A 27,788-nucleotide genomic window follows, 5' to 3' on the forward strand; every position below is an offset into this window, starting at 1 on the left:
CTCAGGCTGGTTTCCAACTCCTGACCTCGAGCAATCCGCCCGCCTCAGCCTCCCAGAGTGCTAGGATTACAGGTGTGAGCCACCGCACCCAGCCCGAGTAGGCATTATTATATTACACAACTGTGGGTAGTGAAACACAAGAGATTAGGGAATTTGCCTGAAGTTTCTGGGCCGTATGTAGCGAACCTGAGTTATAGAGGCAGGCACTCTCACTCCAGAGTTCAACTTCTTTAACTGTAAGGCCCTTTCAAGTCATAATCTCTGTAAGTCATTCCAACAGGTTAACTCCATTAGGGTAGAATGGCTCCCGTTTTATGCTCAATATGGAAGCCTCCATGGCCAACACAACGCCCAGCATGTAGTAGGTTATCCATGAGCATCTATTGACCTCCAGACGATGGAGTGCCAGTCGCGGAAGACCAGGGAAGTAGGCGCCCAAGTGGGCGGGACACGCGGGATCCCCACGCCTTCCCTGCCGCAGGGCTTTGCTGAGCCCAGCCACCATCTGAGGGCGGGGACACTGGGCCCCTGGCGGCGGAGACTCTCTACTCCACAGCAGGAAGTGGGGCACGTGGCTTCCGGCGCGTGCAGATGACGCGAGGGCTAGGGCTTCCGCGTTGGGGAACAGGCGGCGGAGCCCAGGCCGCGGAGAGCTGGGGTCCTAGCATACGGGCGGCCCGCGGGCCCAGGGCGGGGATGCACCGCCGCGGGGTGGGAGCCGGTGCCATCGCGAAGAAGAAGCTTGCCGAGGTGAGGAGGAAGGTGGCCGACCACAGCCCACCCCTGACCCATGAGAGACTGAATTCTCCCGGAGCAGAGTTCTGCACTCTGCTCCCAACAGAATCCGGCAGGCTTCTGCCCAGGGAAATGAGTTTCTCCAACTCTGTGGTTTGGAGTGTCAGCATCTCCAGATCCACCAGCCCTTTCTTCCACTTCCCCAAGTTTCACTACAAACGGGATTCTACTCCGGAATCTACAGTCGTTGATTTTACTCCCTCCCACATCCTCTCCCTAAAAAAAATTTAAGAAAGACCCTCTTCTTTTCATATTATAGCTGTGGCAGCGCAAGCGGGAGCCCCCAGCGCCCACTTTCTTAACTTATGCTGGTCTCTGTCTGACAGGCCAAGTATAAGGAGCGGGGGACTGTCTTGGCGGAGGACCAGCTGGCCCAGGTGAGTTGGTTGGAGGGCTTTTGGCAGGAAGGGAGACACCACAGGGCTAGTCAAGACACCTTTGATGTAAACTTGATTGTTTAGAGTGAATTAAAAATAGGATGTTTGGCCAGGTGTGGTGGCTCAGGCCTGTAATCCTAGCACTCTGGGAGGCCGAGGCGGGCGGATAGCTCCAGGTCAGGAGTTCGAAACCAGCCTGAGCAAGAGCGAGACCCCCGTCTCTACTATAAATAGAAAGAAATTAATTGGCCAACTAAAAACATATATACAAAAAAATTAGCCGGGCTTGGTGGCACATGCCTGTAGTCCTAGCTACTCGGGAGGCTGAGGCAGGAGGATTGCTTGAGCCCAGGAGTGTGAGGTTGCTGTGAGCTAGGCTGACGCCACGGCACTCACTCTAGCCTGGACAACAAAGCGAGACTCTGTCTCAAGAAAAAAAAAAAAAAAAAGAATTTGGAGCTTTTTACGTGGCAAAGGAGAAGGAGATGTTGGGCCAAGAGTTGTTATTCTTGGTGGGGTAAAAGGTGGGCTTTGTTAATTAGGAAAAGAGAAGGGGTAATACAAATAAAAAATTGGAAAATTCCCAACTCTTTTGTATTTAGCATGGAATGCAATCGGTAGACCCATACCCGCACCTGAGAAATTCTTTAGCTGATGTTGATCCCCAAGGAGTTCCCTGACTTTAAGGCTATACAAATTCATGCCAGGCTTTGTTTTTTTTTTTTTTTTTTTTGAGACAGAGTCTCGCTTTGTTGCACAGGCTAGAGTGAGTGCCGTGGCGTCAGCCTAGCTCACAGCAACCTCAAACTCCTGGGCTCAAGCAATCCTTCTGTCTCAGCCTCCCAAGTAGCTGGGACTACAGGCATGAGCCACCATGCCCGGCTAATTTTTTCTATATATATTAGTTGGCCAATTAATTTCTTTCTATTTATAGTAGAGACGGGGTCTCACTCTTGCTCAGGCTGGTTTCGAACTCCTGACCTCGAGCAATCCGCCCGCCTCGGCCTCCCAGAGAGCTAGGATTACAGGCGTGAGCCACCGCGCCCGGCCAGGCTTTGTTTTTTACTATCCACCCTTTGTCACTGGCTAAAGATTTTCTACTGCATGAACACTGCATGCCCTCATTTCTAAGAAAAAATGGATTATCAGGTATACCTTCAATTTAATGACACTTTTTCTGGAAAAAAGAAAAGTACCACACTATGTGTGCATGTTGATTTGTAGATGCAACCTGATTGTAGAACAGGAACACATGAAAAAATGTGTATTTTAGAATTAGGGAAACACAGTAGAGAAACACATTTCTGCTGACAATGGAACTGTGAAGTATAAAAAGGGATAAAAAGAGAGACAGTAGGCCAGGCGAGGTGGCTCATGCCTGTAATCCTAATACTCTGGGAGGCCGAGGTGGGAGGATTGCTTGAGGTCAGGAGTTCGGAACCAGCCTGAGCAAGAGCGAGACCCCGTCTCTACTATAAATAGAAATAAATTAATTGGCCAACTAATATATATAGAAAAAAAAATTAGCCGGGCATGGTGGCACATGCCTGTAGTCCCAGCTACTTGGGAGGCTGAGGCAGGAGGATTACTTGAGTCCAGGAGATTGAGGTTGCTATGAGCTAGGCTGATGCCACGGCACTCACTCTAGCCTGGGCAACAAAGTGAGACTCTGTCTCAAAAAAAGAGAGAGAGACAGTAAACAGCATAATTGTAGGCCTGAAGGAGATAGGTTATTTCAGCCCTTGCCCTGCCACTAGGCCAGGGACTTAATTGTGACATCTGATTGTCACCTGGCTGGGCTGTTCTTAACCTCCCCTTTGTCCTTCCAAAAGATGTCGAAGCAGTTGGACATGTTCAAGACCAACCTGGAGGAGTTTGCCAGCAAGCACAAGCAGGAGATCCGGAAGAATCCTGAGTTCCGTGTGCAGTTCCAGGACATGTGTGCCACCATTGGGGTAGATCCTCTGGCCTGTAAGGAGTTGTCCGTAGTGGTCTAGTGTTTGGACAGAAGCACATCCAGTTGTCATCACCACTGTTGGGGCATGCTATAGAAGTGCCTGCAGGAAAAAAAAAAAAAAAAGAAGTGCCTGCAGGGAGATTCAGAGCATGTCATCTTTAGAGAGTGCCTCACAAGAGGGCTAGTTCCCAGTCTGATGGGGAATATAGAGAGGCTGAGTGTGGGGCATGTAGCCAGTGTCCAGGGTCTTCCCCTGAATTGTCTACAGTGGAATTTTTATGGCATTTTTCCCCTTTATTAAAAATACTTAATTTTAATAAAAGTAGTATGTGATCATGTAGTCAGTCAACAAAGAGCTATGTAAAGGAAGTGGAATTCTCCTCACCCTCTCCCATAATTGCAGAGATAAGTACTGTTGACAGTTAAAGGTACAGTCACCCGGCACATAACATTTCAGTCAACAATAGACCATATCTGTGACTGTGGTTCCCATGAGATTATAATACTGTACCTTTTCTAAGTTTAGATATGCACAAACACCAATGTGTAACAATTGTCTACAGTATTCAGTACTGTTACATGCTGTACAGGTTTGTAGACTAGGAACAATAGGTCACACCATATAGCCTAGATATGTAGTAGGCTATCCCATCTAGGTTTGCGTAAGTCCACTCTGTGATGATCTCATGACAGATTCACCTAACAATGCATTTCTCAGGATGTATCCCTGTCATTAAGCAACACATGACTGTATATTTTTCTAGACACCTTTCTCATATTTATAAACTTTCTATTAATACATAGATGGATTATGCTATAATTAACACTACTCTATAAGCTGCTTTTTCACTCCATGAAATACTGTCTTCAGTGGATTTTTCAATGCCAAGTCCGCATATTCTTTTCTGTCTTATCTAGACCACATCTCCCATTATATTTCACTGTATGCTTTGGGAAAGGAAAGCTCATTTTGTCCGTGTCCTGAGCCAGAATTTGCAGCCAAGTAGAAATGACTTTTAGATTGCCCACCCTTTGGAACTACCTGAGCCTGTTCTGCATGAGTTACCAAGACTCAGATTATTTCAAAGAATGCTGAGTAGCAGAATGACTGGGCTAGGCAGGGAAGACTTCTCATAGGATAGATGTTTTTAATCCTTGTCTACGGCCATACCACCCTGAACGCGTCCAATCTCGTCTGATCTCAGAAGCCAAGCAGGGTTGGGCCTGGTTAGTACTTGGATGGGAGATGTTTTAATCCAGCTTTGAAAGAAAAGAAGGGATGTAAATTAATGAATAACTGAGGTTTTGTTTTTCTGTCTTGTAGCTGGAAAAGGATTTTGGTCTGAGATGCTGGGTGTGGGGGACTTCTATTATGAACTGGGCGTCCAAATTATTGAAGTGTGCCTGGCGCTGAAGCACCGGAATGGAGGTGAGGGTGGCTAGGTCCTGTGAACTGGGCTCTGGACTTGTCTGACAGGTAGAAAACCTTGAGAGATTATTTTTTCCATCCTGTCGTCAACAGGCCTGTAAGATCTTAAGAAGCATCTTGTTTCATGCAATTGAATCTATGGCAGGTTTCCATGGCCAAGGATAAATAGAATTACCTAAATGACTATGTTTTCCAAAGATCTTTGGCCAGGAAGGTCTAGAGCCCCTTAGTCATTACAGAAAATAGTAGGGTGGTAGGAAATAGGCCCTTTTCCATGATGTATGATGTATTTTGGGTTATGATTTTCCCATCAGAGGCCTGCACTGCCTCTCCAAGGTGTGGTTATGCCATCTCAGTCTCTGTGCTCCCTAAAATTTGACCTTAAAAATGGTCATCTGGTGGTGCCATCTTTCTTAATAAGCACATTGAATAGCCTGTGTTGAAATTTAAACTTAAAACCTGTTATAAATCATCAGCTATAAATAGACATAGCCTTAATGTCAAGAGAACATTTAAAGTTTTTCAAAGATGACACTGCCTTTGTTTTTAGGAGATTTTCATAGATCTTACTCTATTGAAGGTCTTAACAAGGTCTCAGAACTCATTTCTCATATATGGCCAGAAGTGAAAGAAATTTAGGAACTAGTATGCTATTTGTTACTTGTAGGCTACTAAAAAGTAATGACTGTCAGGCCGGGCGTGGTGGCTCACCTGTAATCCTAGCACTCTGGGAGGCCGAGGTGGGCGGATTGCTCGAGGTCAGGAGTTCGAAACCAGCCTGAGCAAGAGCGAGACTCCATCTCTACTATAAATAGAAATAAATTAATTGGCCAACTAATATACATAGAAAAAAAATTAGCCGGGCATGGTGGCGCATGCCTGTAGTCCCAGCTACTCGGGAGGCTGAGGCAGCAGGATTGCTTGAGCCCCGGAGATTGAGGTTGCTGTGAGCTAGGCTGACGCCGCGGCACTCACTCTAGCCTGGGCAACAAAGTGAGACTGTCTCAAAAAAAAAAAAAAAAAAAAAGTAATGACTGTCCATTTATTTAAAGTAGTCACAGCCATAAGGGTAATTCTTCATCTGCTTTCTGTCCCTCTCTCCAATAGGTCTGATAACTCTGGAGGAACTACATCAACAGGTGTTAAAAGGAAGGGGCAAATTCGCCCAGGATGTCAGCCAGTAGGTCTTGCCTTCAGACTCCTTGGAGTATAGAAAGAGGTCTTTAAAAATCAGATGGAAATCTTTTCTCCCTACTTCTTAAAGGTCTAGAAGTGCTTAGAAATCTGTATGATCAGAATAAAATATATTTTCATTTCAGGAAATGGAAAATACAGAGATATAAGAAAGGAAACAAAATCATTATTTCTCAACTAAGAGCTTACAACTATTGTACATTTTGATATATTTCCTTCTAAGTGTCTTTTTCATGCATACACATGTATTATTTTTTAACATACTTGGGGCAGTATATCCTCTTGAGTTTATTTGAGGCCAAAGAGACTAGAGTAGGTGCCTAGAAAGGCTGGGGAAGGAGGTTGGGATGAGATGATGGGTATAAATTGATCTGGTTCACCTGCCTCTATGTGTGAGTCCAGTTTGAGAAAAGATTAAAGGCTGTTTTTGATGTATCTCCCAAGGAGCCAGCCTTGTATGAGATCATGAAGACCTGGAATATTTAAAAAGAAAATGATGACAAAAGATACTAGCCATACTTATTGCAGATTAATTTTCATGGAGAGTGGGTGAGTTAGTGCATTTGAACCTGATTTTAATTTACTATTCTAGAGGGTTGAAGAAAGCATTCCAGTCTTCTAAAAGTCTCCTTTCCATGACTGTTTCAGTGATACATATTTGAGATTTGGCAGAGGTGGTAAACTCTCAGTGTGTGGGCTGGATATAGGATCTACATGCTGTTTTGTGGGTTTTCTTTTTCTCCAATTTGAACTAGTTGTCAACTAAGAAACCAGGAAACCTGGCAGTACTGGGCCTGAGTTTCCAAATGGCAATAATCAGCTGGGTTTCCCTCTTTAAAATAGATAAGCATTTTCTAGTTTGCCCCAGTTCATACTACTTCCCAGAGTTTCTTCAGCTCACTCATCACATTTCCTGATGAGCTCCTGCAGGTGTATTTTTAACCCGTCTGGATGTTGGAATTAATGGTTTGCTTGGTGGAAAGCCTGACTCCTGTAGCATCTCCCTGGAATGCTCAGGCATCATTGGGTGCTTTTTATCCTGGACTTTTTACTGACATAGTTGAGTGTTGTGCAGCCTTTTGCATTTTCTCTCAGTATCCTGCCCAGGGCAGAGCTGAAACTAGCATTGTTGGGTCTGATCTGCCAAGGGTCTTTAAGCAGCTCTTCCTCACCTCAGAGACGACCTGATCAGGGCCATCAAGAAACTAAAGGCACTTGGCACTGGCTTCGGCATCATCCCTGTGGGCGGCACTTACCTCATTCAGTCTGTTCCAGCTGAGCTCAATATGGATCACACTGTGGTGCTGCAGCTGGCAGAGGTACTGGTGCGCCTTCTGAGAGAGTGTGTGCATGCAAGGTTTGGGATGGGAGTCAGGAGGTGTTCCAAGCTCCTCCTCCCCATTCCTCAGGTCTTTTGCTGAGACTGTCTTATGGATGAATTACTCAGGCCTATGCTAGTTCAGCAGACGTTTATTGAGCAGCTACAGTGCAAAGCACTGGGCTAGGCTGTGGGGCATATAAAGATAGGTATGATATAGTTCCTGCTCTCAAGGAGCTTACAGTCTAGTCAGGTAGACAGACATGCAGACAACTAACTGTATTTCCTTGAGTAGAGAGACTCTTGGATGTCTTTATGGATTCTTTAAAACAGATTTTTTTAAAACCTTGTTTGCCATCCCCCCATCCCTCAGCATGCCTTCAGCATATGCCATCTTTCCCCAAATCCCCATCATGTATTTAAGGAAGACATGTTCAGTTTTCTTTATAACATAAAACTAAATCAGGGGCTTTTCTATATTAGGGGATGATAGAGTGAGGCAGGGCAAGGACTGAATATTTAAATATTTTAGATTGTTAACATTTTATGATTATCACCATTCCTTCCTATCAGTTAATCGTTCTGAATCTTCCCTTGTCATACTCTAGAGTTTTCTGCAGAAGTCTAACTTAATCTTAGTATCAGGGGCTCACTTTGTCAGATTAAACCCATTAACCTACCTCTACCATCCTGAAAGTCACCTCTCTCCCTCCCTCCCTCTTCCCCCTACCCTTTCTGCTGGGACCTTTAAACATGCTTTTTCTGTGCGCCCCGCAGGCTTGGCCCAAGGGCAACTTCCTTCTGTGGGATAAATTGATTGTTCCTGGGCAGGTGCTGGGATCTAAGGGAAAGTGAACTCTTTTTAAAAAATGTATTTATTTTCCATCTCTATCTCTTGCATGGAATGAAAGTGCACTCTTAACTGACTCCATCCCCGTTCCTCCTTTTTTCAGAAGAATGGCTATGTGACTGTCAGTGAAATCAAAGCTAGTCTTAAATGGGAGACCGAGCGAGCGCGGCAAGTGCTGGTATGTGACTTTGAAATGGCCCAGAAAAGATGGGTCCCAGATGGGAGGAGCTGGGTGGATGGGTCCCACACAGGCAGGGGCTTCAGCCTCACTTTGTTGGCCTCTTACCTTGAAGGCTACTGCCATGCTAGAAGGAAGCCTGGTGTTTCTCTGAAGATGGCACTGAGGGGGCCGAACTCACCAAGGCGGGCCTCTAACCCTGGCATGGATGTAATACCAGGCTGCCACTCCTCCTGGGGAACCACCGACACCCGTTTCTCCTGAATATGTTGAGGCTGGAGTTGCTGGTCAGGAGGTTAATATAGTTTATACTGGAAGTAACACTGTTAGTACAGAGTAAAGGGAATTATGAACTACTTATGGTATCTATAATTATACACTAAGCATTATATCACATATTATATAGTACATAGCTTTATATACACACATTTCATGGTACTGATGAAAGACTGATGTGAAGAGGGAGCAGCATGAGAATGGAGGAGCCCTGGCTTCAGCACCTTTTTCCTTATCCAGGACTTTTGCTTTTATCTGTAAAATGGGGATAACTTAATTACCTGTCTAATGATACTGGGTAGAACCAACCCATTTTGAGCCTATTTCCAGCATGTGTTACATAGTAGGTTAAGTCAAAGATAGGTAGAACAATGACCTGGGAGAACAGAGGCAGTGATTTGCTCATACACAGCAAATACCTCTGTAGCCCTATATTCTCTCCCTGCATCCCACTGTGCTTGGCTTTACCTTCTTCCCAGCAGCACAAGTTAAATAACTCAGTGGCATTTTTCACACTTTAGGCAAAGCCCAAGGTCAGACAGATCATTCGTTTGGTTGTGTAACTATGTGAAGGCACCCGTGTGTAAATTTCGTTTAAAAACCTCACTGAAGCCAAAATAGATTTGGGGAGTGCTCATGTACCCTACTTTGTCTGTGGAACCTCCCTTCTCAAATCACTCTTTGTACCTTTTCCCTACAGGAACACCTGCTGAAGGAAGGGCTGGCCTGGCTGGACTTGCAGGCCCCAGGGGAGGCCCACTACTGGCTGCCAGCTCTCTTCACCGACCTCTACTCCCAGGAGATCACAGCTGAAGAGGCCAGAGAAGCCCTCCCCTGAGAGTGTGGAAGGGCACAGCAGGCAGGGAGAAAAGGGAGGACCTTTTGGTGAATAAACCTGGACAATTTTGTTTATAAAAAAAAAATTAGAAAAAAACATTCCAAGTTTTTCTTTCTTCTCCCAATATTTTATTTTTTAAAAGTGCCCTCATATTGCATCTTTATTGGAGGAAATCTCATTTATCCAGTAAGGATAACCTGAGTTAACACAGATAACCGTGGGCAGGTCATCTACAAGTTCATGGAAGAGCTGGGCCTGGAAGGCAGGCCGTATCCTGGCCTGACCAGTTAGTCTTTCTATAGCTGTGAGACAAATGACAGCCTCTGCTAATTCAAACCTTCCTTGTAAAATATTTATCTAATGGACCAGTACATAACAATTGTTCTTTCCCACTCTTTCTACTTCTCCTGCAGAGGCTTCAGGTTATGACAGACTCAGTGTCAAGGAAATAGATTTCAGTGTTGAATTGTGGCTAAATTGGAGGAAAGAAAACAATGGAATTTGAGGAATCAATAGTGAATGTTTTATTTCCTCAAATTCCTTACTACTTTCCTCAGATTCCTTTCTTCCCCTCCTATATTCATCACTACGTCCCTTTAGCCTCAGTGGTGGGCAAGGGAATCATCTACTGAACACTTACCCTGTGCCATTCCACATCCACCTCATTTAATCCTCACAACTGCCCTAGAAGGTTAAGTAGGTAGCCTTAACTTCATAGGTGACGGATCAAAGCAATTTGTCAGGGGCCACCAGCTTAAGCAGAGGCAAGGCTAAAGCCTAGGTCTATTAACCCCAGAGCACATGCTTTCCAGTATCGCTACTTTGCAGGGTCAAGAGCGGCAGGACATACTGTGTAGACATTTCTTTCTACACGTGTGGTTAGCCAAGAGGAAAAAAGCCTCTGCCCATAAAAGCAAGAATCTCCTAAAGCAAGTAGAAGTGGTGATGAGGAAAGAGGCCAGAGGAGTTTAAGGCTTTCACTCTTTATGGCCTAAATGCTAATTCCTAAGCAGTGCTGGCTTAGTACTGGAAAACTGCAAATCCAATGGCTTCTCCCTAATGAGACCCTTCTGGCAGGAAATACAGAGTCTGGGCTCATCTCTGTCTACCTCTGCCTGACCTTGTAGGACATGCTCATGCCCCACAGCTTTGGAATAGGTGTTTCTTTGGGAGTCACTGAAACTAAGGTGGCATTCCTCTCATTGACAGAGCCATAGCCTCAAAGATGGACCTCTCCATTTACAATTGGTGTAAAACTTGTCAGCAGTAGTCCTGTTCCCCCATCCTTCACCATATGATACAAATTTTCAGTTTCCAGACAATTCACTGAGCCCTTTTCTTCTCCCTGACAGTCCCAGGTGAGGTGCAGTTGACAAGATGATCCCATTCCTCCTTTACATAAACCCTCCCACACCCACAGGCACTTCCTCCTTCTGCCAAAACAAACTTTATTGCACCAAAAAGAAAAAAAAACTTCATTTATGTACAGTCATATATAAAGACATCTCTTTGACTCCTGTGCATATATTTCCTCAACTCAAGATTAGGGCATAAAAGTCAGGCCGCTATGCCAGACATGCTCTGCCCCATGGCAGGGCCAAGGAGAGGATTGTCACTTGAAAGTGGGAACACTTAAATGAATGACAGACAACACCGGACCCACAGACCAAGGGCATTCTTCTAAGCCCTGGACTAGCTCCAGGAATGGTAGAGGGAAATTGGAAGCAGGGTCCCTTTTTGAGTCTCCACATGAAGAGACTCAGCCTTCAGATATCCAAGCTCACCACTCCGTCCAGTATCTTTTGCTTCCTGCCCTACCAAGTAGGACATTCTCCTTTGTGCCCAGCCACCCTTGCCCCACAGTTCCCGAGGAGTCCCATGATTCACAAGGCAGAGACCTATGCAGCAGCAGGCAGCGCAGGTACACATTCTCCTCTCCCTTACGCGTGGCTGGATACAGACTGAGGCCCTGCATCACATGAATCACCAAAACCCACTGGGAGCCATAACAAGAATCTGGAAGTACGGGGAGAACACATCAAAGAGGGGAAGGATGGATTCCCTTGATGCCCAGTATCAGGGCCCCTACAGCACATTTTTCTGAGCCAACCAGCTAAACGATCACTGCAGCTAAATACAGATAGAGAAGCAACACAGCCAGGCAAACACCCATCAGAGCCAGTGACAAAGAACAGCTATGGGAGATGGGGAGGAGAGAAGGGAAGCAGTCTCCAGAGTCCCAGCCCCAGTCCCCTTCTGCCATTGGCTACCCTTGCTCCCCACAAATCCCTGGGGTTGAAGTGAGGAGGGCAACTACAGGCTGGGGTGAGAATGAATAAGGACAGCCAAACGAAATAAGGACTAGCATCAGTCTCCCCCTGTACCCCACCCTCAAGAGAAATACCCTCATTGTGACTAGTATTTATGAAAATCTGTAAGAGACTATTCTATGTAGTGGCTCTAATCCCATACACACGGCAGCTGCCTGTGCTGAGAACTTTTCAAATCAGTGATTGCGGGAACAAACAATATTTTCAGCTTCTTATGGTGCCTGTGCAGGCTTTACCAAGAACTTGGTTCAGTCCCAGTCACATTGACCTTCTGTCTTAAATCCAGAAAAGGGGGAAGGATTGGGGGGCAGGGGAGAAAGGTGCTCAGGTGCTAGGTAAAGCTTACTGATCAGCAGCCTAGACTCCACCACTGTTCCTTCTCTTTGGTCTGTCTAGAACAGTGACTATAAATTAGGAAAATCAAAATTATGCTGGCCTGGGAGAAATAATGGGGGAGGGGTCGCAGGGAGGAAAAGGGCATTGGGAAGCCCTGCTTCAAGACTGAAGACAGACAGACAACCACCCAGACTGCTTAAGTGTCACAGACAGCCCCCCACCCCAAGCTCCCTTCCAGATATCCCCATAAACCATTTGGGCACACTCCCTCTTGGAATTGCAATTTCTGTCTTCCACCTATCCCTAAGGAGCTGGCCCTGTGGAGAGGTGTGTTGGTTGTTTTGTTTTTGCCAGAGGCCCTCACCCTAGGTGCTCCTGTAAAGGTACCTTGGCCCCTGATATGGGATGAACAAAGCCCCAAATGCTCCACTGCCAAGGAGGTCAGATCGGGAACAGTCCCCATTCCCACACCCCAGGATCCGAGCTTGCTTGGTTCTTGCCATCTTGCAGGATGACGTCAAGTTTGGAGGGAGATACACAGTGCCTCTCCATCCCAGGGGTGAGGGCAAGGGACTCTCAAGTCAGGGGAAGGGGTGAAGGGAGCAGGGTCTAAACCCTTAGGCTCCCATGCAGGTCTGTCTCTGTCCCAGATGAGCTGCTATCAGAGTCCATTTCGGCGTTCTCATTATGGAGCCTCTCCAGCACTTTCTGACGAATCAGTCCCAGGCGCATCAAGAGGGACTGGTAGTCAAAGTGGCCCCGCTTCTCTCCAAAAGGGTCCTGTGGGGAAAAGGAGACAAGGGGGATGGAAGATTCAAGTCTGGGTGGCTCACCCCAGAGAAAGCAGCTTTGGGCTCATGTGAAATGCAAGCTCAACTTCTGAGCCACGAGGAAGGCACAGCATAGCACAAGTAGTCCCAAACAGCAGACGACAAAATCTTTGCTTAGGATTATCATGGCACCCTTACTATCCCAAATAGGTCTAGCTTGGGCTGACATTAAAATGTGTCTGTATTCCACAAAAGCAAGCCAATACGTAGAAGACGGCATGGTAAGGGTGAGATACCAAGGGAAGAGAAAAATTAAAGACCAGGATTGTAATCATTAAGCATGCCTTTTTTTTTTTTTTTTAAGATGAGGTCTTGTTATGTTGCTCAGGCTGGTCTTGAACTCCCTAGTTTAAGTGATCCTCCTGCCTCAGCCTCCCAAGTAGCTGAGATTACAGGTACATGCTACCACACCTGGCTTGTGCCTATGTTTTTATTTATTTATTTTTTTGTTTTATTTTTTTTAGAGACAGGATCTCACTCTGTTTCCCAGGCTGGAGTGCAGTGACACGATCATAGTTCACTGCAACCTCAAACTCCTGGGCTCAAGGGATCCTCTCACCTAAGCCTCCCAACTACAGGCACATACCAGCACATCCAGCTAATTTTTAAATTTTCTGTACAGACAGGGTTTCAGTATGTTGCCCAGGCTGGTCTTGAACTTCTGGCCTCAAGTGATTCTATCTCCTTGTCCTCACAAAGTGCTGGGGTTACAGGCATTAGCCACTGCGCCTGGCCCCAGGTACCTGCATTTTTAATTAGCCTCATAAAAAAATACAGAAGTGGAAAATCGTCCTCCATTCTCTATAATCAACAACTGTAATTTGCTTTTCTCAGATCAGAGGCAGGTCTAGAACTCAAAGAGTTTTGAGTTCCAGATAAGCACCTGTACTCTTTCCCAGGGACTGGTCACTACATTCCTATCAAGGTTTCTGGGCTTTGCTCCAGGGTCACCTAGCCTTGATCTTAGTCCTTGTCGTTCCAGATAAAAGATCTCTAAGCATTTCACAGAAAGGTTTAACTGTCCTCAAACTCTCAGAAACAACTATGGTTGGGGTGGAAAGTATAAAACAAAGTAGAATGTGAAATGCTATATAGGGACTTCAGCAGCAAAGTAGTGTGGCTAGGGTTCAAACAAGTGCAGACTGCTTTCCTTGGCAGTCCCAAACAGGTATACGATTTTCTCTCTCACCTTGTGTTTGCTTCTCTCACAAAAACCCTGTCCACACTTCTGTCCACACATTACCCTCGTGAGCAGGGTGCCAGGGGGTGCTTGTCACAGTCACTGAGACTGCAGCCCACACTTCTCACTTGGGAGGTTTTATTCCCTGAAAGCTGAGCTTATTCTGGAGCTGTCAATTTTCCAAATCTTCCTTCTTTCATCCTTGGCTCCATTTCTCTTCCTCCTCCTTCCCGGACCATTCCCCTCACGCTGCCCCTCCTTCTCATCCCTCATCACAAGTTATTTTTCATTTATGGATGGAATATTGGTAATATGCTGCTGGACACCAGCAATGAGAATTCCTGATGGGGAAGAAACCAGGGCACATACCACCTATATGCTTTCAAAAAAGGTTCAGGAAACAACTTAACCCTGAGCCTGCCTTGCCCTTTAAGGTTAAATAAAAGAAGGATAGGAAAGCTACCGTTTATAAGCAGCATTAGAGGAAATAAGTCATCTACTCCTACTGTTATTGGGTGGGTGGGAAGAAAACAGCTCAAGAGCTGGAGAAAGCCTCAATTATCCAAGTCATCCCATTTGTTAGTAAGGCCACCAGTAAGTGACCCAAAGACACAAGAACTGATCTTCTAAGACAGGAGAATTCTTACCCTCTTACCAACCAGATTGTTTACATTTAAATCTACAGTTTGGTCAATGAGAACCTCTTTCTTAAAATGAGTGTAAATTCTGCATTCATGCTGGAAGCAAAAGCTCGTTTTCCCCGTAGACAAAGAATGAACAACTGGTTACCATCTTTGGAATAGCAATCTTTGAACATAGTGGCACTGTACACCCATTGTTTCTCTACTCTAAGCCATGTGTTCTGTGAGCACACTTAGGGCTAGGGATAGAATTCCAATAGAAGACTCTTACAATCCCTAAGATTCTGGAAGGGATGAATGTTCCTGGCTTGAAAGACTACTGACCAAGATGGAAAGGACTTCCAGCCTAGAAAGCAGGACGATTCAGATAGAATTGAGTACCTCCCGAGTACCTACTTTATGCCAGGAACTTAGAACCAACTCCATATGACTTTAGGCAAGTCAGTCTCCTCTCTGGGCCTCAGTTCCTCATATGACTCAGGTTCCTTTTAGCTGTGACATTCTATGAGAGATGTGGATATCACCCTTGGGGTATTTTACAGGGTCTGCTGTAGGGCTTCTGGAATTAATGGCAAGGGCTGCATTACCTGCATAGTCTGGCCTTGAAGGTGCAGGCGATCTTTACAGGCCACCTCATAAAAGTCATAATACTCCAGGAAAGACTTCTCCATCACCCCTCTGGAAAACAAGCAGAAATGCAAGTTAGAAACCTGGGTGAATAGGTCACCCCTTCACTACCTAATCTTAATGCAAAATTAAACAGCTAGAGTTCCTAAGCCCACAAAAATCTTTAAATGGAAAATGGAAAAAGGAACAGCTGACTGTCCATGGTTGACTTCTCTTACATCTTGGGAAGTATAAAATGAGATTGACTATAATACTCACCATTTGGATGCCAATTTCAACTCATGCCTTGCTCAAGTTCAACTGCTTTTTCTTTAGAGATAGGGTCTTGTTCTGTTGTTGTTCCCGCTGGAGTGCAGTGGTGTCATTATAGCTCACTGCAACCTCCAACTCCTGGGCTCAAGTGATCTGAGTCCCAAGTAGCCAAGACTATAGGTGCCAAGCTCAGCAATTTGTCTTTTCTTTTCTTTTTGAGACACAGTCTCGCTCTGTTGCCCGGGCTAGAGTGCCGTGGCTGTGGTGTCAGCCTAGCTCACGGCAACCTCAAACTTCTGGGCTCAAGCAAGCCTATTGCCTCAGCCTCCCCAGTAGCTGGGACTACAGGCATGCGCCACCATGCCCGGCTAATTTTATATGTATATATTTTTAGTTGACCAGCTAATTTTTTTTTTTTTTTTTTTTTTTGAGACAGAGTCTCACTTTGTTGCCCAGGCTAGAGTGAGTGCCATGGCGTCAGCCTGGCTCACAGCAACCTCAATCTCCGGGGCTCAGCGATCCTACTGCCTCAGCCTCCCGAGTAGCTGGGACTACAGGCATGCACCACCATGCCCGGCTAATTTTTTTTTTTTTTTTTGAGACAGAGTCTCACTTTGTTGCCTAGGCTAGAGTGAGTGCCGTGGCGTCAGCCTAGCTCACAGCAACCTCAGACTCCTGGGCTCAAGCGATCCTTCTGTCTCAGCCTCCCAAGTAGCTGGGACTACAGGCATGCGCCACCATGCCCGGCTAATTTTTTCTATATATATTAGTTGGCCAATTAGTTTCTTTCTATTTATAGTAGAGACGGGGTCTCGCTCTTGCTCAGGCTGGTTTTGAACTCCCGACCTCGAGCAATCCGCCCGCCTCGGCCTCCCAGAGAGCTAGGATTACAGGCGTGATAATTTTTTGTATATATATATTTTTTAGTTGGTCAATTAATTTATTTCTATTTTTGGTAGAGACGGGGTCTCGCTTAGGCTGGTTTCGAACTCCTGACCTTGAGCAATCCGCCCGCCTCGGCCTCCCAAAGTGCTAGGATTACAGGCGTGAGCCACCACGCCCGGCCTGACCAGCTAATTTTTTTCTATTTTTTTAGTAGAGACGAGGTCTCGCTCTTGCTCAGGCTGGTCTCGAACTCCTGGTCTCAAATGATCCTCCCACCTCAGCCTCCCAAAGTGCCCACTGTGTCTGGCCTCAACCTCAATTGTTATTCATAAGCCATCCTTAATCCCAAACCTTACTCGAAATTCTAGAAGTCTGTTTAACTAACTCTGGTTTTATTCATCCAGTTTTAGCACTTAGAAGTAAACTTGAACACTAAGAAATGGGCTTATTATAAAGTATTCTATACCATATTTGGCTGTGGAACAGTTAGTATGTCCAATCCTTCATAAAACTGGGAGTTCCCTGAGGGCATAGACTACCTCTCCCAAAAGGCTGTGTTCTCTGCAAGAACAAGGAAGCCTGCTCAACTTCCTCAGCCACTTGCTCTTCCAAAACATGAATCACATCTTTCCTTCTTCTCTCTCTCCCTCTGGTGCCCAACATGGGACTTTGCCTGAAAGGCTCTCAAAGGTGCAAACCAACTAAATCTCCAAAAGGAACGAGTACCAAGCAACCCTTGACACATACCGTAGGGGTTCAGGACAGGGACACTTTCCTTCCATCATGTCACAGACTGCAACTCTGATGGTCTCGTGCCGGATACATTCATTGTAGTTTTTGCTGTCTCCTGGATGTCTCTCCTGTAATGAAACAGATGCTAAATCATACAAGTAGAAAACTTAACACAAAGAGAAAGCCAATGAGAAGAGACTTCAGGATTAGTATGGTATATGTGGCTCAAACACAGGAACTAAGAGGATACCTTCTGCACTATATGGTAAATTCATGAAGAACTATACCACCTTTATTTATTTTTAGAGATAAGGGTCTTGCTATGTTGCCCAGGCTAGCCTCAAACTCCTAGTCTCAAAATCCTCTCACCTCAGCCTCCCGAATAGCTGGACACCACTGTGCCTGGCTCACATCTTTATTTCTGAGACCATTCACCATGCCCCCAATCCTCCTGTACATAACAACACCCATCCTCTGTAATAGGTCATTAGACTTATAACCAGCAAACTAGATCCATCAAATTTCCCAGAATCCAAAATGAAAGGCCTATCGGGTAAAGATTAAGTAGGAAATAACCAAATATGAGAATGATGGTGAGACAAAAAGGTATAAATGATGTCAGGAGTCTCAGTGTGGAAAACCTTTAGGCATTAACAAGTAAAGGAGCTGACCAGTAAAAATCCTGGTCAGCTCCTTTACTTGTCTGTAGGGTGCCAACATCATTGAACCATTATAAACCCATCAGAAATAGAACTTAATATTCTCCTTGAACTCTTCCTTTGCTCTTCTCTTATCACCAACTCCAGTCGGTTAGAGCCCTGGCCCCTGATAAAAACAGCTATGACAAGGAAAGGGATATATACCCTCTGCCTACTGTCACGATTCTCAAACCGCACCACAGCAAAATCACAGGGCACAGTGGGATATTTTAAACTTCTGAGGAAAACCACAATATCTAACACCTGTTGAATACCATGCAAACTGCTAGCTTGAGGCAAGTAGTTCAGTTTTAATGTTAAATTGCATTCTTTTTGATAACATACTATCTTTGTGAAGCTGTATTTTCAGCCATTCTTGTGAGAAAAACAAGCAGCATATGAAAATAGTGGGGATACAAAGAATGGGTGGCAGGGAAAAAAAAAGAAAATAGTGTGAAACAGGAAATAGGAGTAGTGAGGTCCAATCTAGTTCCAAGATTTGAAAAGTTGTACAGTGTCCAGCAGGTGTATATATCCTATAAAGTCATTATAGTTATTTAAGAAAGAAGTAATTGTTGGATGTAACTGCTCAATAAGTGGAACATTTATATATCTCTCTTTGCCTAGAGAACTGTGAAAACACTAGGGACACACTGTGGGTATTGTAAACCAAGAATGTTTGTGGGTCTTAAGAAAAGTCACATTTCTTTAAATTTCCAAAGACCTAAAAAATGAGCTCTTCATTTAGCCAATGAGGTCCATTTCCATTCCTACTTCCTCCTAAAATCAGATACACTATTTGTTTAGAAAAGATTTAAATGGTATTTATTAACCTTTGTTCAGGTCCACAGAAGAATAATCAGTCTTAGTGTTATCTGAAGTAGTTTAAAAATCAATTAAGCTGTTCTAATTCACCTAAATGGAGTAATTTTCTTTCTTTTCTTTTTTTTTTTTTTTTTGAGACAGAGTCTCACTTTGTTGTCCAGGCTAGAGTGAGTGCCGTGGCATCAGCCTAGCTCACAGCAACCTCAAACTCCTGGGCTCGAGTGATCCTTCTGCCTCAGCCTCCCGAGTAGCTGGGACTACAGGCATGTGCCACTATGCCCGGCTAATTTTTTGTATATATATATATCAGTTGGCCAATTAATTTCTTTCTGTTTATAGTAGAGACGGGGTCTCGCTCTTGCTCAGGCTGGTTTTGAACTCCTGACCTTGAGCAATCCGCCCGCCTCGGCCTCCCAAGAGCTAGGATTACAGGCGTGAGCCACAGCGCCCGGCCTATTTTTTTCTTTGAGACAGAGTCTCACTCTGTTGCCCAGGCTAGAGTGCCGTGGCGTCAGCCTAGTTCACAGCAACCTCAAACTCCTGGGCTCATGCAATCCTCCTGCCTCAGTCCCCTGAGTAGCTGGGACTATAGGTGTCCACCACCATGCCTGGCTGATTTTTTTCTACATATTTTTTGTTGTTCAGCTAATTTCTATTTTTAGTAGAGACAGGGTCTCGCTCTTGCTCAGGCTGGTCTCGAACTCCTGAGCTCAAACGGTCCACCTGCCTCAGTCTCCCAGAGTGCTAGGATTACAGGCATGAGCCACAGTGCCTGGCTACAGAGTAATTTTCTTTTGGGAATATCTCTGGAACTTTTTCCTGTGCTCATGAGTAATTAAAAAAGGCACATTGGAACAGTGGTAGAACTTAGGCTCCAGTGCAAATTTTGGGTCCTACTGTGTGTCTTTGTGAAAGTTAATTAACCTCTCAGAGTCACCATTATCTAACTTGAAAATGGGAATAATAATGTTTACCTCACAGAGTCAGCATGAGGATTAAACAAAAAATTATACATAAAAACATGGCAAGGTCCAGCATATAGCATACTCACAGAAAAATGTGAGTTTTCTCTAACTTCTCTTTAGCAGTGTTGACTGAATATTCCTGCCCTAGATTCCTAAAGACTAGCTCCTTTGGCTCTGTAGGTAATGGTCCTTCAACTCCAGCTGGGCAGCAGTCACTAGAGAACATCTGACGGGGATGCTGGAGCACGGAGGCACAAAGAAGAGCCCCCTGGCTGTAACAGCCCCCAAGCAGACTCAGAATTAATTTCTAAATGTCTCCACTGATTTCCACACTGTAGATTAATCCAAGTCAAATACTGAACAGTATTATTGTAACTCTTACAAATTAAAAACACTCATTATTAATAAATCCTCACGTCAGACCTCTTTTCTTCTACAGTAACAAGGGTAATACATGGGGCTGTGCCACATAAATAAAAGGAAAACAAAAGACTCTCAAGCAGAAGCAGATCTCTCAGATCTCTTAAAAAAACACCCACTATTCCACACCCCAGAGCTGGGCCCACCTGGTCTTACCTGTTCAAAGCCAGGCTCATTGTGATAGGGGTTCTCAGTCATCAGGGACTGGATGGAGATGAGCACGGAGGAGATGCTCTGGGCTGGGCTCCAGGCAGGGCCAGTCCACGTACTGCAAACACATCAGAGGGAAGGGAAGAGGGTGAGGCAGAGAAGGATCAGAGAACAAGTAACCTGGGGCTTGGTAGCACCACTACAAGTGACTCACCATAAGTTTCTCTTTCACTATTAATACTCTGCAATTTCCCAGCCTCTATCTTACCCTTATTCATCAGAAATCAGTCAAATGGCTAATCCTCATACCAAGTGCGACAAACAAAAAGAGGGTAAAGCAAGTAATATAACTTTGAAGGGACTGTCTTTGAGCTAGACAAGAAACAGTAGCCAGGAAAGGTTACCATAATCCAAACAAAGACATAAGGTAAGAAAAGAGCTCCAAAGGTTGTCTAAATGTTAACCTCTATGGACCTCAAAGAGCTTACTTTTGGGTGGTGACAGAGTTAGTGAGGGGAGAGGGAAGTTGAGCACAGAGGCACACAGGTGACTGAAGCCATCTGGTTAGAGGTTATGTGGTGGGGCTGGTGATCAGGGATCCAGTTCTGTACCAAGCCCCCAAGGAGTGTCAAATTCTCTAAAGACAACACAACTCTGCCAAAGGACAGGAAGATAGTAAGGGGCACTTCCAGACCATGAAGGATCTGAAAATGATATATGAGAAACATCTCAAAGATGGTAAGAAATATCAAAATGGCTCCTCTCTTTCGTAAACCTGATCAATTATTATGGGGAAGGGGCAGCTTAGACGTTAATGACATTTATTTTTAGCTCAACTGGAGAGATGGCACCAAAGCTGGAAGCTGAACACAACCTGAGCCAGGACTGGCTTATTCAAGTTAATCGGCTACTTCCCTTTCCCTACTGTACTTGAGGAAAGCCCAAGTCAGTGACGTGTAATAGTAACTTCGTCAGGGCTGCTCTCCCGTGCCTCTCAACCCGCTGTCTCTCAGCTTTGCCCCCCCAGGAGCTCTACACCCCCTATTCTCTAAGGCTTTACAATAGGGTCAACTCTCATTGTTTCTTTTGTCAGTGAGTCAGCCTAACAGTGTTTTCTAGGTAGACAGGGAAGAAATGAGACTGATAAACCTAATATAGTCAACTAAGAACACATGGGAATTTTCTATTCTGTCATTCTTTGTGGCAAATTTTCAATTTCACGGTAGCTTCCCCTTTTCCACCCAACACACTTCTGCTACTTTTACCCCCACCATCTGACTTCCCCTGTTTCTACAGTGAGCACATCTGCTCAAAAGAGTTTTATATTGGCCTAATGAGGGAGAACCTACTACAAACACACTTTCATGAAGAAATTTCATACAGAAGTAATGACTAAATGTCCTTATCACCCTGGGTTTTATCCTACCGGCACAGACAACTAAGTATCCTAACGAGATGAAGGACTTCCTCAAGGACAATCTCCTTTAAAAGACTTCATCACTGCCAAAACCACAGCAGAACATATCCCTCGATCTGAGAGAGTTCTAGAAAAATGAATTATGTCCCTAGTGTGTTACAGGGCCTTTCCCTCACACAAACCTGAAAACGTGCTAAACAGAAGAAGACACGATCATCAGTTTGGGCAACTTTCTCAATTTCAACTGCACTTGTTATCTGCCCCATGGAAATTCACACCACAGTAAAAAGACCAATCCAAAATATGCCAGAAGACATTTCGATGATGAATTTTTAACCCCCAAAGGCAACTAAAATAGAATGAATGGAAACTCTGTGAAGCAAATTCTCAGGAGCACCCAGAAAGAAGATGTACTTGAAACTTCTGTTTCATATCTGATGATTTCCCATCTCAGACATTTGTCATTCAAGCGTTAAAATACCATAATCATCATCACCACCACCGCCTCCAAGCCACTCCTTGAGAGACTCAGAAACAAGACATCCACAATCTTGAATGGCACAGATCTGCAGCCTTTCTCAACCTGTTCAGGAGAGACTAGGCCCCAATGGCCTAAGGGAGTGGTTCTCAAACTGGAATGTGCACCAAAATTACCTGGAGGGCTTATAAAAAACCAGATTACTCGTCCACCCCAACCCCAGTTTCTGATACAGGTCTAGGGTCGGGCCGCAGAATCTGGATAGCTATAAGTTACCAGATGCTGCTCCTCAGGGACCACACTTAGAGAACCATTTCACAAGACATCCATTGTATGTCAATAAATTAACTTCTCTCCTTTGCATTTAGAATGATAATAGTCATGTACCACCTGGGGAGAATTGAGAAGAATCACTCAATCGTTTTCTGTGTTCTATGGTTCAGATGAAGAACCTTGGTTGATAAAGGCTGGCCTAGAGTAATTATTTGCTAACAAGCAACTTGGCTACTTAGAAGTCTCCTCTTACCCTAGAATACTCAAGCAGACTTTCCCATTGCGGTAGAAGTTGGGGTTAAACCTCACTGTGTTATTGCCCGTTGTCATCAGTTTGACCCGAGGTGGGTGGATGGGATAGTCGGGCGGACACCGAAACACGAACAGGAAGAAACCCCCTTCATAAGGAGTGTCAAATGGGCCTGTGATCAATGCATGAATCTGCAAAATAAAACCCCATCTCAAAATTGTGAGGTGATGACCCACCCCAATCCCTCCTGGCTTCCACCTGCTACCCACACCAGAAGCAGGGCCCAAAGTCTGTATACATGTTCTGTATCCTCAGCAAGCAAAATGAACATCCTGTACTCACTCATACCAATAGGCAGGTTTGGAATTTTAAGAAATCCCATTACAGTGGAGTGACATTTTACTCAGGGGTTACTTCTAAGTTATATCCTAATGTGAAAACTGCATCTAGTCAAAATCATCCTTGAGTATCCCTTAAAATTTCTGTAAAGCACGGCTTTGGTGTGGACCTCCCTGGTCATAGTTATGTATAACAAATGGATAAAACACCAATGTGCAAAATATAACATGCATCTGTAAAATATAATCCTAGCCTTTTTTTTTTTTAAAGATAGGGTCTCACTTTGTTGCCCAGGCTAGAGTGCAATGGCATTATCGTAGCTCGTGGCAATCTCAAACTCTCGGGCTCAAGCAATCCTCCCACCTCAACCTCCCAAGTAGCTGGAACTACTAGCATGTGTCACCATGCCTGGCTAATTTTTTTGTTTAGTAGAGATGGTGGTCTCACTATGTTGCTCAGGTTGATCTCAAACTCTTGGCTTCCAGTAATCTCTTTCACCTCAGCATCCCAAAGTGTTAGGATTACAGGCGTGAGCCACTGTAGTATTTTTAAGAAATCAGCACGGATTTTTACTGAGTATGTACATCTGGATTTGTTAAACATGCATATGGTACAACTCTACCCTACATTTATGTGACACAAAGGGGAGGTAAGATCAAAGGAAAAGAGGAAAGGGATTAGGAGCCACAGCACCAGTAACAGTATAGAGCTGAGGGTAATGATGGATGCCTAGGGTAGCTGCTTGCTTCCTCTGTAGAGGACCAAACCTACTGCGGAGGATGTGGCTCAGGCAGCACAACCTGACTGAAAATGGGGAAGACTCAGGGTCTGCTCGGAGCCATCCCTAGAACTTTCCCCTATACTGTTGGTTTAAAAAAAAAAAAAAAATCATCAGCAGCGAAAACAAAACACTAAATTCTCTTTTTCTACAAGCCACAATTATTGAATAAGATTTCCCTTCCTGAAAACCTATACTGATTCAGTTATACTTCTTCTACAAAGGCTCCTGAGCATTTAGTTATGCTCAGAATTCAAACAGCAAGAGGAAAATGGACATAGCAATCCAATGCCTCAGTCTTCAGTCCCTACCTTGCCCTGGCACGGTCCTAGATTATATTAATATTTTAGCCCTCAACTATTTAGAATAGCAAACTCAACTAGTCTCAACATGGCATCAATTCTGGGACCCCAGGGACTAGCGCATTAACACTGGTACTTGACTGAGAACAAGATGTCCTAGGGAAAACATTTTCAACCACATAAAAAGAAAAAAAAAATCAATTTGAAGGGAAGCCTACTCAAAACAAAAAAACATGTATCAACAATACCAAATCTCAATTTTTACGTGTAAGAAATTTGAAACTATGTTTTCACTTAAACTATACCAGATTTAGGAAATCTGGTTTATTCCCAACATTGGTTTAAGTGCAAGTTGACTTCAGAGGGTAGAGCACTCAGTGACAGAGAAGCCTAGGCACTCATACTAGAGAAATCCGACCTTATGTACTAAACTTTCTGTGTGGAGGACAAGAGAGGAAGAATCTTTGGGGTGGAAGGGGTATTCAAAAGCAACCAGTAAGAATAGGCACTTGAACAAGGTTCTTTAACCACAAACCCTTCAGTCAAGCTGGACCTATCCCCAACCTTCCCTTTATCTGCATTATAGTACATAGTCAAGGTCAAGAGTATTGGGATGGGGGAAGAGCTGGGTAGTACAATGGATAGGGTGATCATATAATTTATCATCCAAACTGGAGTACACCTGAGAGTGAAAGAGTGCCTACCCTATAGTTAAGCTGGGATAACAGGTATGAACTGGGATTTTTCCAAGCCAATCAGTACCCATGTGCACCCTAAAAAAAGACACCCGTTCAAAGCTCTGCTGTATCTATGTGACCCTGGGCAAGCCACTTACTCTCTCGGACTCTTGATTTCTTCATCTATGTAATCAAAAAGTTGAATAATCTCTTTTAGGCCCTTCAAACTATTATAGCCCCAATTTCCCAAAAAACCCCAACCCCCCATCAAGTTACATACCTTAGTCATGTCAACAGTATCAGGTACAACGAACATTCCTGGAGGAGGCTCCTTATAAATGGACATGATATCCCTGTATAATACCAAAAGGAGGTGGGGGAAAGAGTGAGGGAGAGGGGAAAAAGGGGAATCCCTTGAGCAGGACAGTTGTCATCACTTCAATAAGACTGGGGGTCGAGAAAGTGGTGCTTGGTACCACAAGTGTTTGTACTATCTTGTTGGCTGAGAAATCTCAGCTGAGTACTTGTCAGGCAGGCAGAGAGCAAATTATTATCAAAGGGGCATTGTTTCCTCAGGGAGAGGGCACAGAGAGGAAAAAAAATCAGAAATCCCAATGGCATCAGATGTCACCCTGGAAAAGCCACATCCCACTTACTCTCACTTCCTCCCACACAGCAATTCATTCACTTCCCACGTCTGAAATTCCCAGGTACTACAGCTGAATGATAAATGAAGATTTCTTAGTAACTAGAAAGGCATAATCAACTCTACTATAAAACTAATTCACGAAACTATACAGTGGACCCTTGTTAGTAAGGGATTTATGAAACAAGTGAGCCAGCAGCAGGGAGCACAACCATCATGGCGGTATTCATGCACAGGAGACTAAGGGTAGAGATCTCTTCAGATTGGGGAGAGCAGGACCCTCAGAAATTGCTAATAATCTCTCATCTGGATGATGACATGTGGTGACTTTCACAGGAGATGAAAGGATTTCTGGGTCATTATCTCACCAACTGGAATGACTCAGTTGAGAGCAAGGAGCTAAAGACGAACATTCTAGGTGGGAAAAACTCTAGGGACTTGCTAGAGTGGGTAGGGACATAAAAAGGACAAATAGGTGACACAGCAAAGAAGTACTGGCCATATTCGAAGGTATGTCAGGATTAGATGACTGGAAAGGCTAAAGGAGGACAAGAGTTGAGTGATGAGTTGAAGTTTGAGGTGGTAATCGCTACAGAGTTGGCGTCCCGTGTCAGGCACTGTGCCAGGTACTTTACACACATTGTTAATTTTTATTACAAACTTGAAAAGTAGGTAGAGACACATCTGAAGGGACTTGGAATGTGTGGGATAATAATTAGATGAGGATGCTTGTAATGGGGGCATGGGGAGAAGGCTGGTCAGTAGGAAACAGGTTTCTGGATTGAAAGCAGCTAAACAGTATTCTCCTTTTCCTACGCAAGAGGTACTATGCTAAGCACTTTTGCAAGACATTATCTATTAGATGATATGATCTAAGATTAGTCACCCAAGAAATAAGCACAGAAAGGACTTAGGCCTTTGTTCCTATATTTGAATTAAGTGTATTTGCTTCAGAAAAGTAAACCAGATGACCTGGGGGAGGGGGGAAATACAAGAAAGAAGGTCCGGAGTGGGATATCACAATCCAGACTGGCACTGGGGGAGGAGGAGGGGGAAGCCTGAGTTTCTGGAACAGAAGTGAGAGTGGACAGTTTTGGGGTACTGGAAAAGGGGTTCAAGGGAAAATTTGGGTGAGGGGAGTGGTCTAGACTCGGGGAAAAGACTATGTGGAGGGGGTCTGAGAAAACAGGATAAAAACTGTTTTATAGTTAAATAGATAAAAACTGGCTGGAGTCTGAGGCAGGGCAAAGAAAACTGAGAGTGTATGTGTTACAAACGGGGCTACAGAGGGGACGAGGGGGGACCGACGGGTGGAGCCTGCGGTCAGCATCTAGCAAGGCTGAGGTGGGGAAGGGGAAAGAGGGGCGGCGCGGAGGGCGGGAGGGGGCGTTACTGAAGCGCGAAAGGGTCGGGTTTCGGGCGGGAGGTAGGGGAGCGAGGGGAAGGGTGTCCGGAATGGAGACGGAGGGCTCATGGGAGGTTGTCGAGGGGCGGGGTCAGATCTAGGCACGCGAGGAGGGGTTTGGTGCTTCTGGGGCTGGGGGCGGGGGGGAGAAGGGACTCGAATCCCGACGCTCAGAGCTGGAAAGATTTGGGCCCAGGAGTTGGGCCGCGGGGAGCAAAGCGCGCCGGGTGGGGGGTGAGTTGTAGCGGGAAAGGGTAGGGGGTGGGGAAGGTCGAGTCCCGGGGCTTGGGGCTGGAGGAGGAAAAACCCCGGCTCACCGCTTGATCCGGAGTAGACACTGCGGCGCGGTGCGCTCGCCGTCCCAGTCGGAGCTGAGCGTGGGGTCCCAGTGGCTAAGCAGCGCGGCCCCGTGGGCAGCGGCCGAGGGCGGGAGCCCGGGCAGCGGAGCCAGGCCGCTCCCCGGCCCCCCGGCCCCGCCCGCTGCCGCCGCCGCCGCCCACACATCCGGCAGGAAAGGCGGCCCGAACCCGCCGCTGCTACCGCTAACGCCAACAACACCAGCAACGCCGCTTGCCCCGGGGCCAGCCGCCCCGGCGCCGGCCGTCGCCGTCGCAGCCTCCTCAGTCGGACTCTCCGCCATAGCTGCTTCGCTTCCGGGACTACTCGGCAGCACGTCCGCCGACCAGAGCGGCCGCTGCTCCCGCCCGCTCCCGCACCACCGAGAGCCGGGCCAGAGTGTCCCCACCCTCCGCTTCCACAGCCCAGGCGGTGCTGGCTCCGCCCACCCCCGCCCCGACCAGCGAGAGGCACTCTGCAAGAGCGTCCACCCACGGTCCTCCAGGGCGGGCGGGGTAGGAACTAGCCGGGCGCCAAGGTTCTGGGCCCGTATTGGTCCTGCGCCGTGCAGGAGGAGCTGAGAGCCCAATTCCATGGAATATTTTATTTTCTAGTGTTGAGAGGGGAGGAGAAAGTTGGAAGGAGGGGGAGGAGGGCCACGTCCTCCCCAGTTAGCGGCAGCGACCCTCAGACGTGCCCAAGGAGTAGGATTGGAGATCCAGCTTCCCTGTAGGAATCTCCGAGTAGATGAGTTGACTCGCTTAGAGCCCTGCCTGTCCGAAAGGCTCTGTGATTGATCCTTCT

At 45.6% G+C, this 27,788-nt stretch overlaps 2 protein-coding genes across 3 annotated transcripts; one reads left to right on the plus strand and one right to left on the minus strand.

The window, feature by feature from the left end:
• Positions 1 to 601: 601 nt before the first annotated feature.
• SNF8 (SNF8 subunit of ESCRT-II) lies at positions 602 to 9,212 on the plus strand. The gene is made up of 8 exons (XM_012789686.2): positions 602 to 750; positions 1,122 to 1,172; positions 3,005 to 3,143; positions 4,454 to 4,558; positions 5,666 to 5,738; positions 6,930 to 7,071; positions 8,024 to 8,098; positions 9,075 to 9,212. The coding sequence occupies exons 1-8, from the start codon at positions 697 to 699 to the stop codon at positions 9,210 to 9,212; spliced, it is 777 nt and encodes a 258-aa protein (XP_012645140.2). The 5' UTR covers positions 602 to 696.
• On the minus strand, positions 7,205 to 27,395 carry UBE2Z (ubiquitin conjugating enzyme E2 Z). 2 transcript variants are annotated; one of them, XM_012789685.3, is made up of 7 exons: positions 26,966 to 27,393; positions 24,878 to 24,950; positions 22,505 to 22,692; positions 20,090 to 20,201; positions 17,041 to 17,153; positions 15,117 to 15,207; positions 7,205 to 12,658 (listed from the first exon to the last, which is right to left on the minus strand). In XM_012789685.3, exons 1-7 carry the CDS (start codon positions 27,286 to 27,288, stop codon positions 12,488 to 12,490), a joined length of 1,071 nt encoding a protein of 356 aa, XP_012645139.1. In that variant the 5' UTR covers positions 27,289 to 27,393; the 3' UTR covers positions 7,205 to 12,487. The 2 variants fall into 2 exon arrangements, with proteins under 2 accessions (XP_012645139.1, XP_075850613.1); XM_075994498.1 differs by lacking the exon at positions 7,205 to 12,658 and adding an exon at positions 12,665 to 15,031 and having other exon boundaries at positions 26,966 to 27,395.
• Positions 27,396 to 27,788: the final 393 nt, after the last annotated feature.

Source organism: Microcebus murinus, chromosome 18 (genome assembly GCF_040939455.1).
Source record: "Microcebus murinus isolate Inina chromosome 18, M.murinus_Inina_mat1.0, whole genome shotgun sequence".
NCBI classification, from domain to species: Eukaryota; Metazoa; Chordata; class Mammalia; order Primates; family Cheirogaleidae; genus Microcebus; species Microcebus murinus.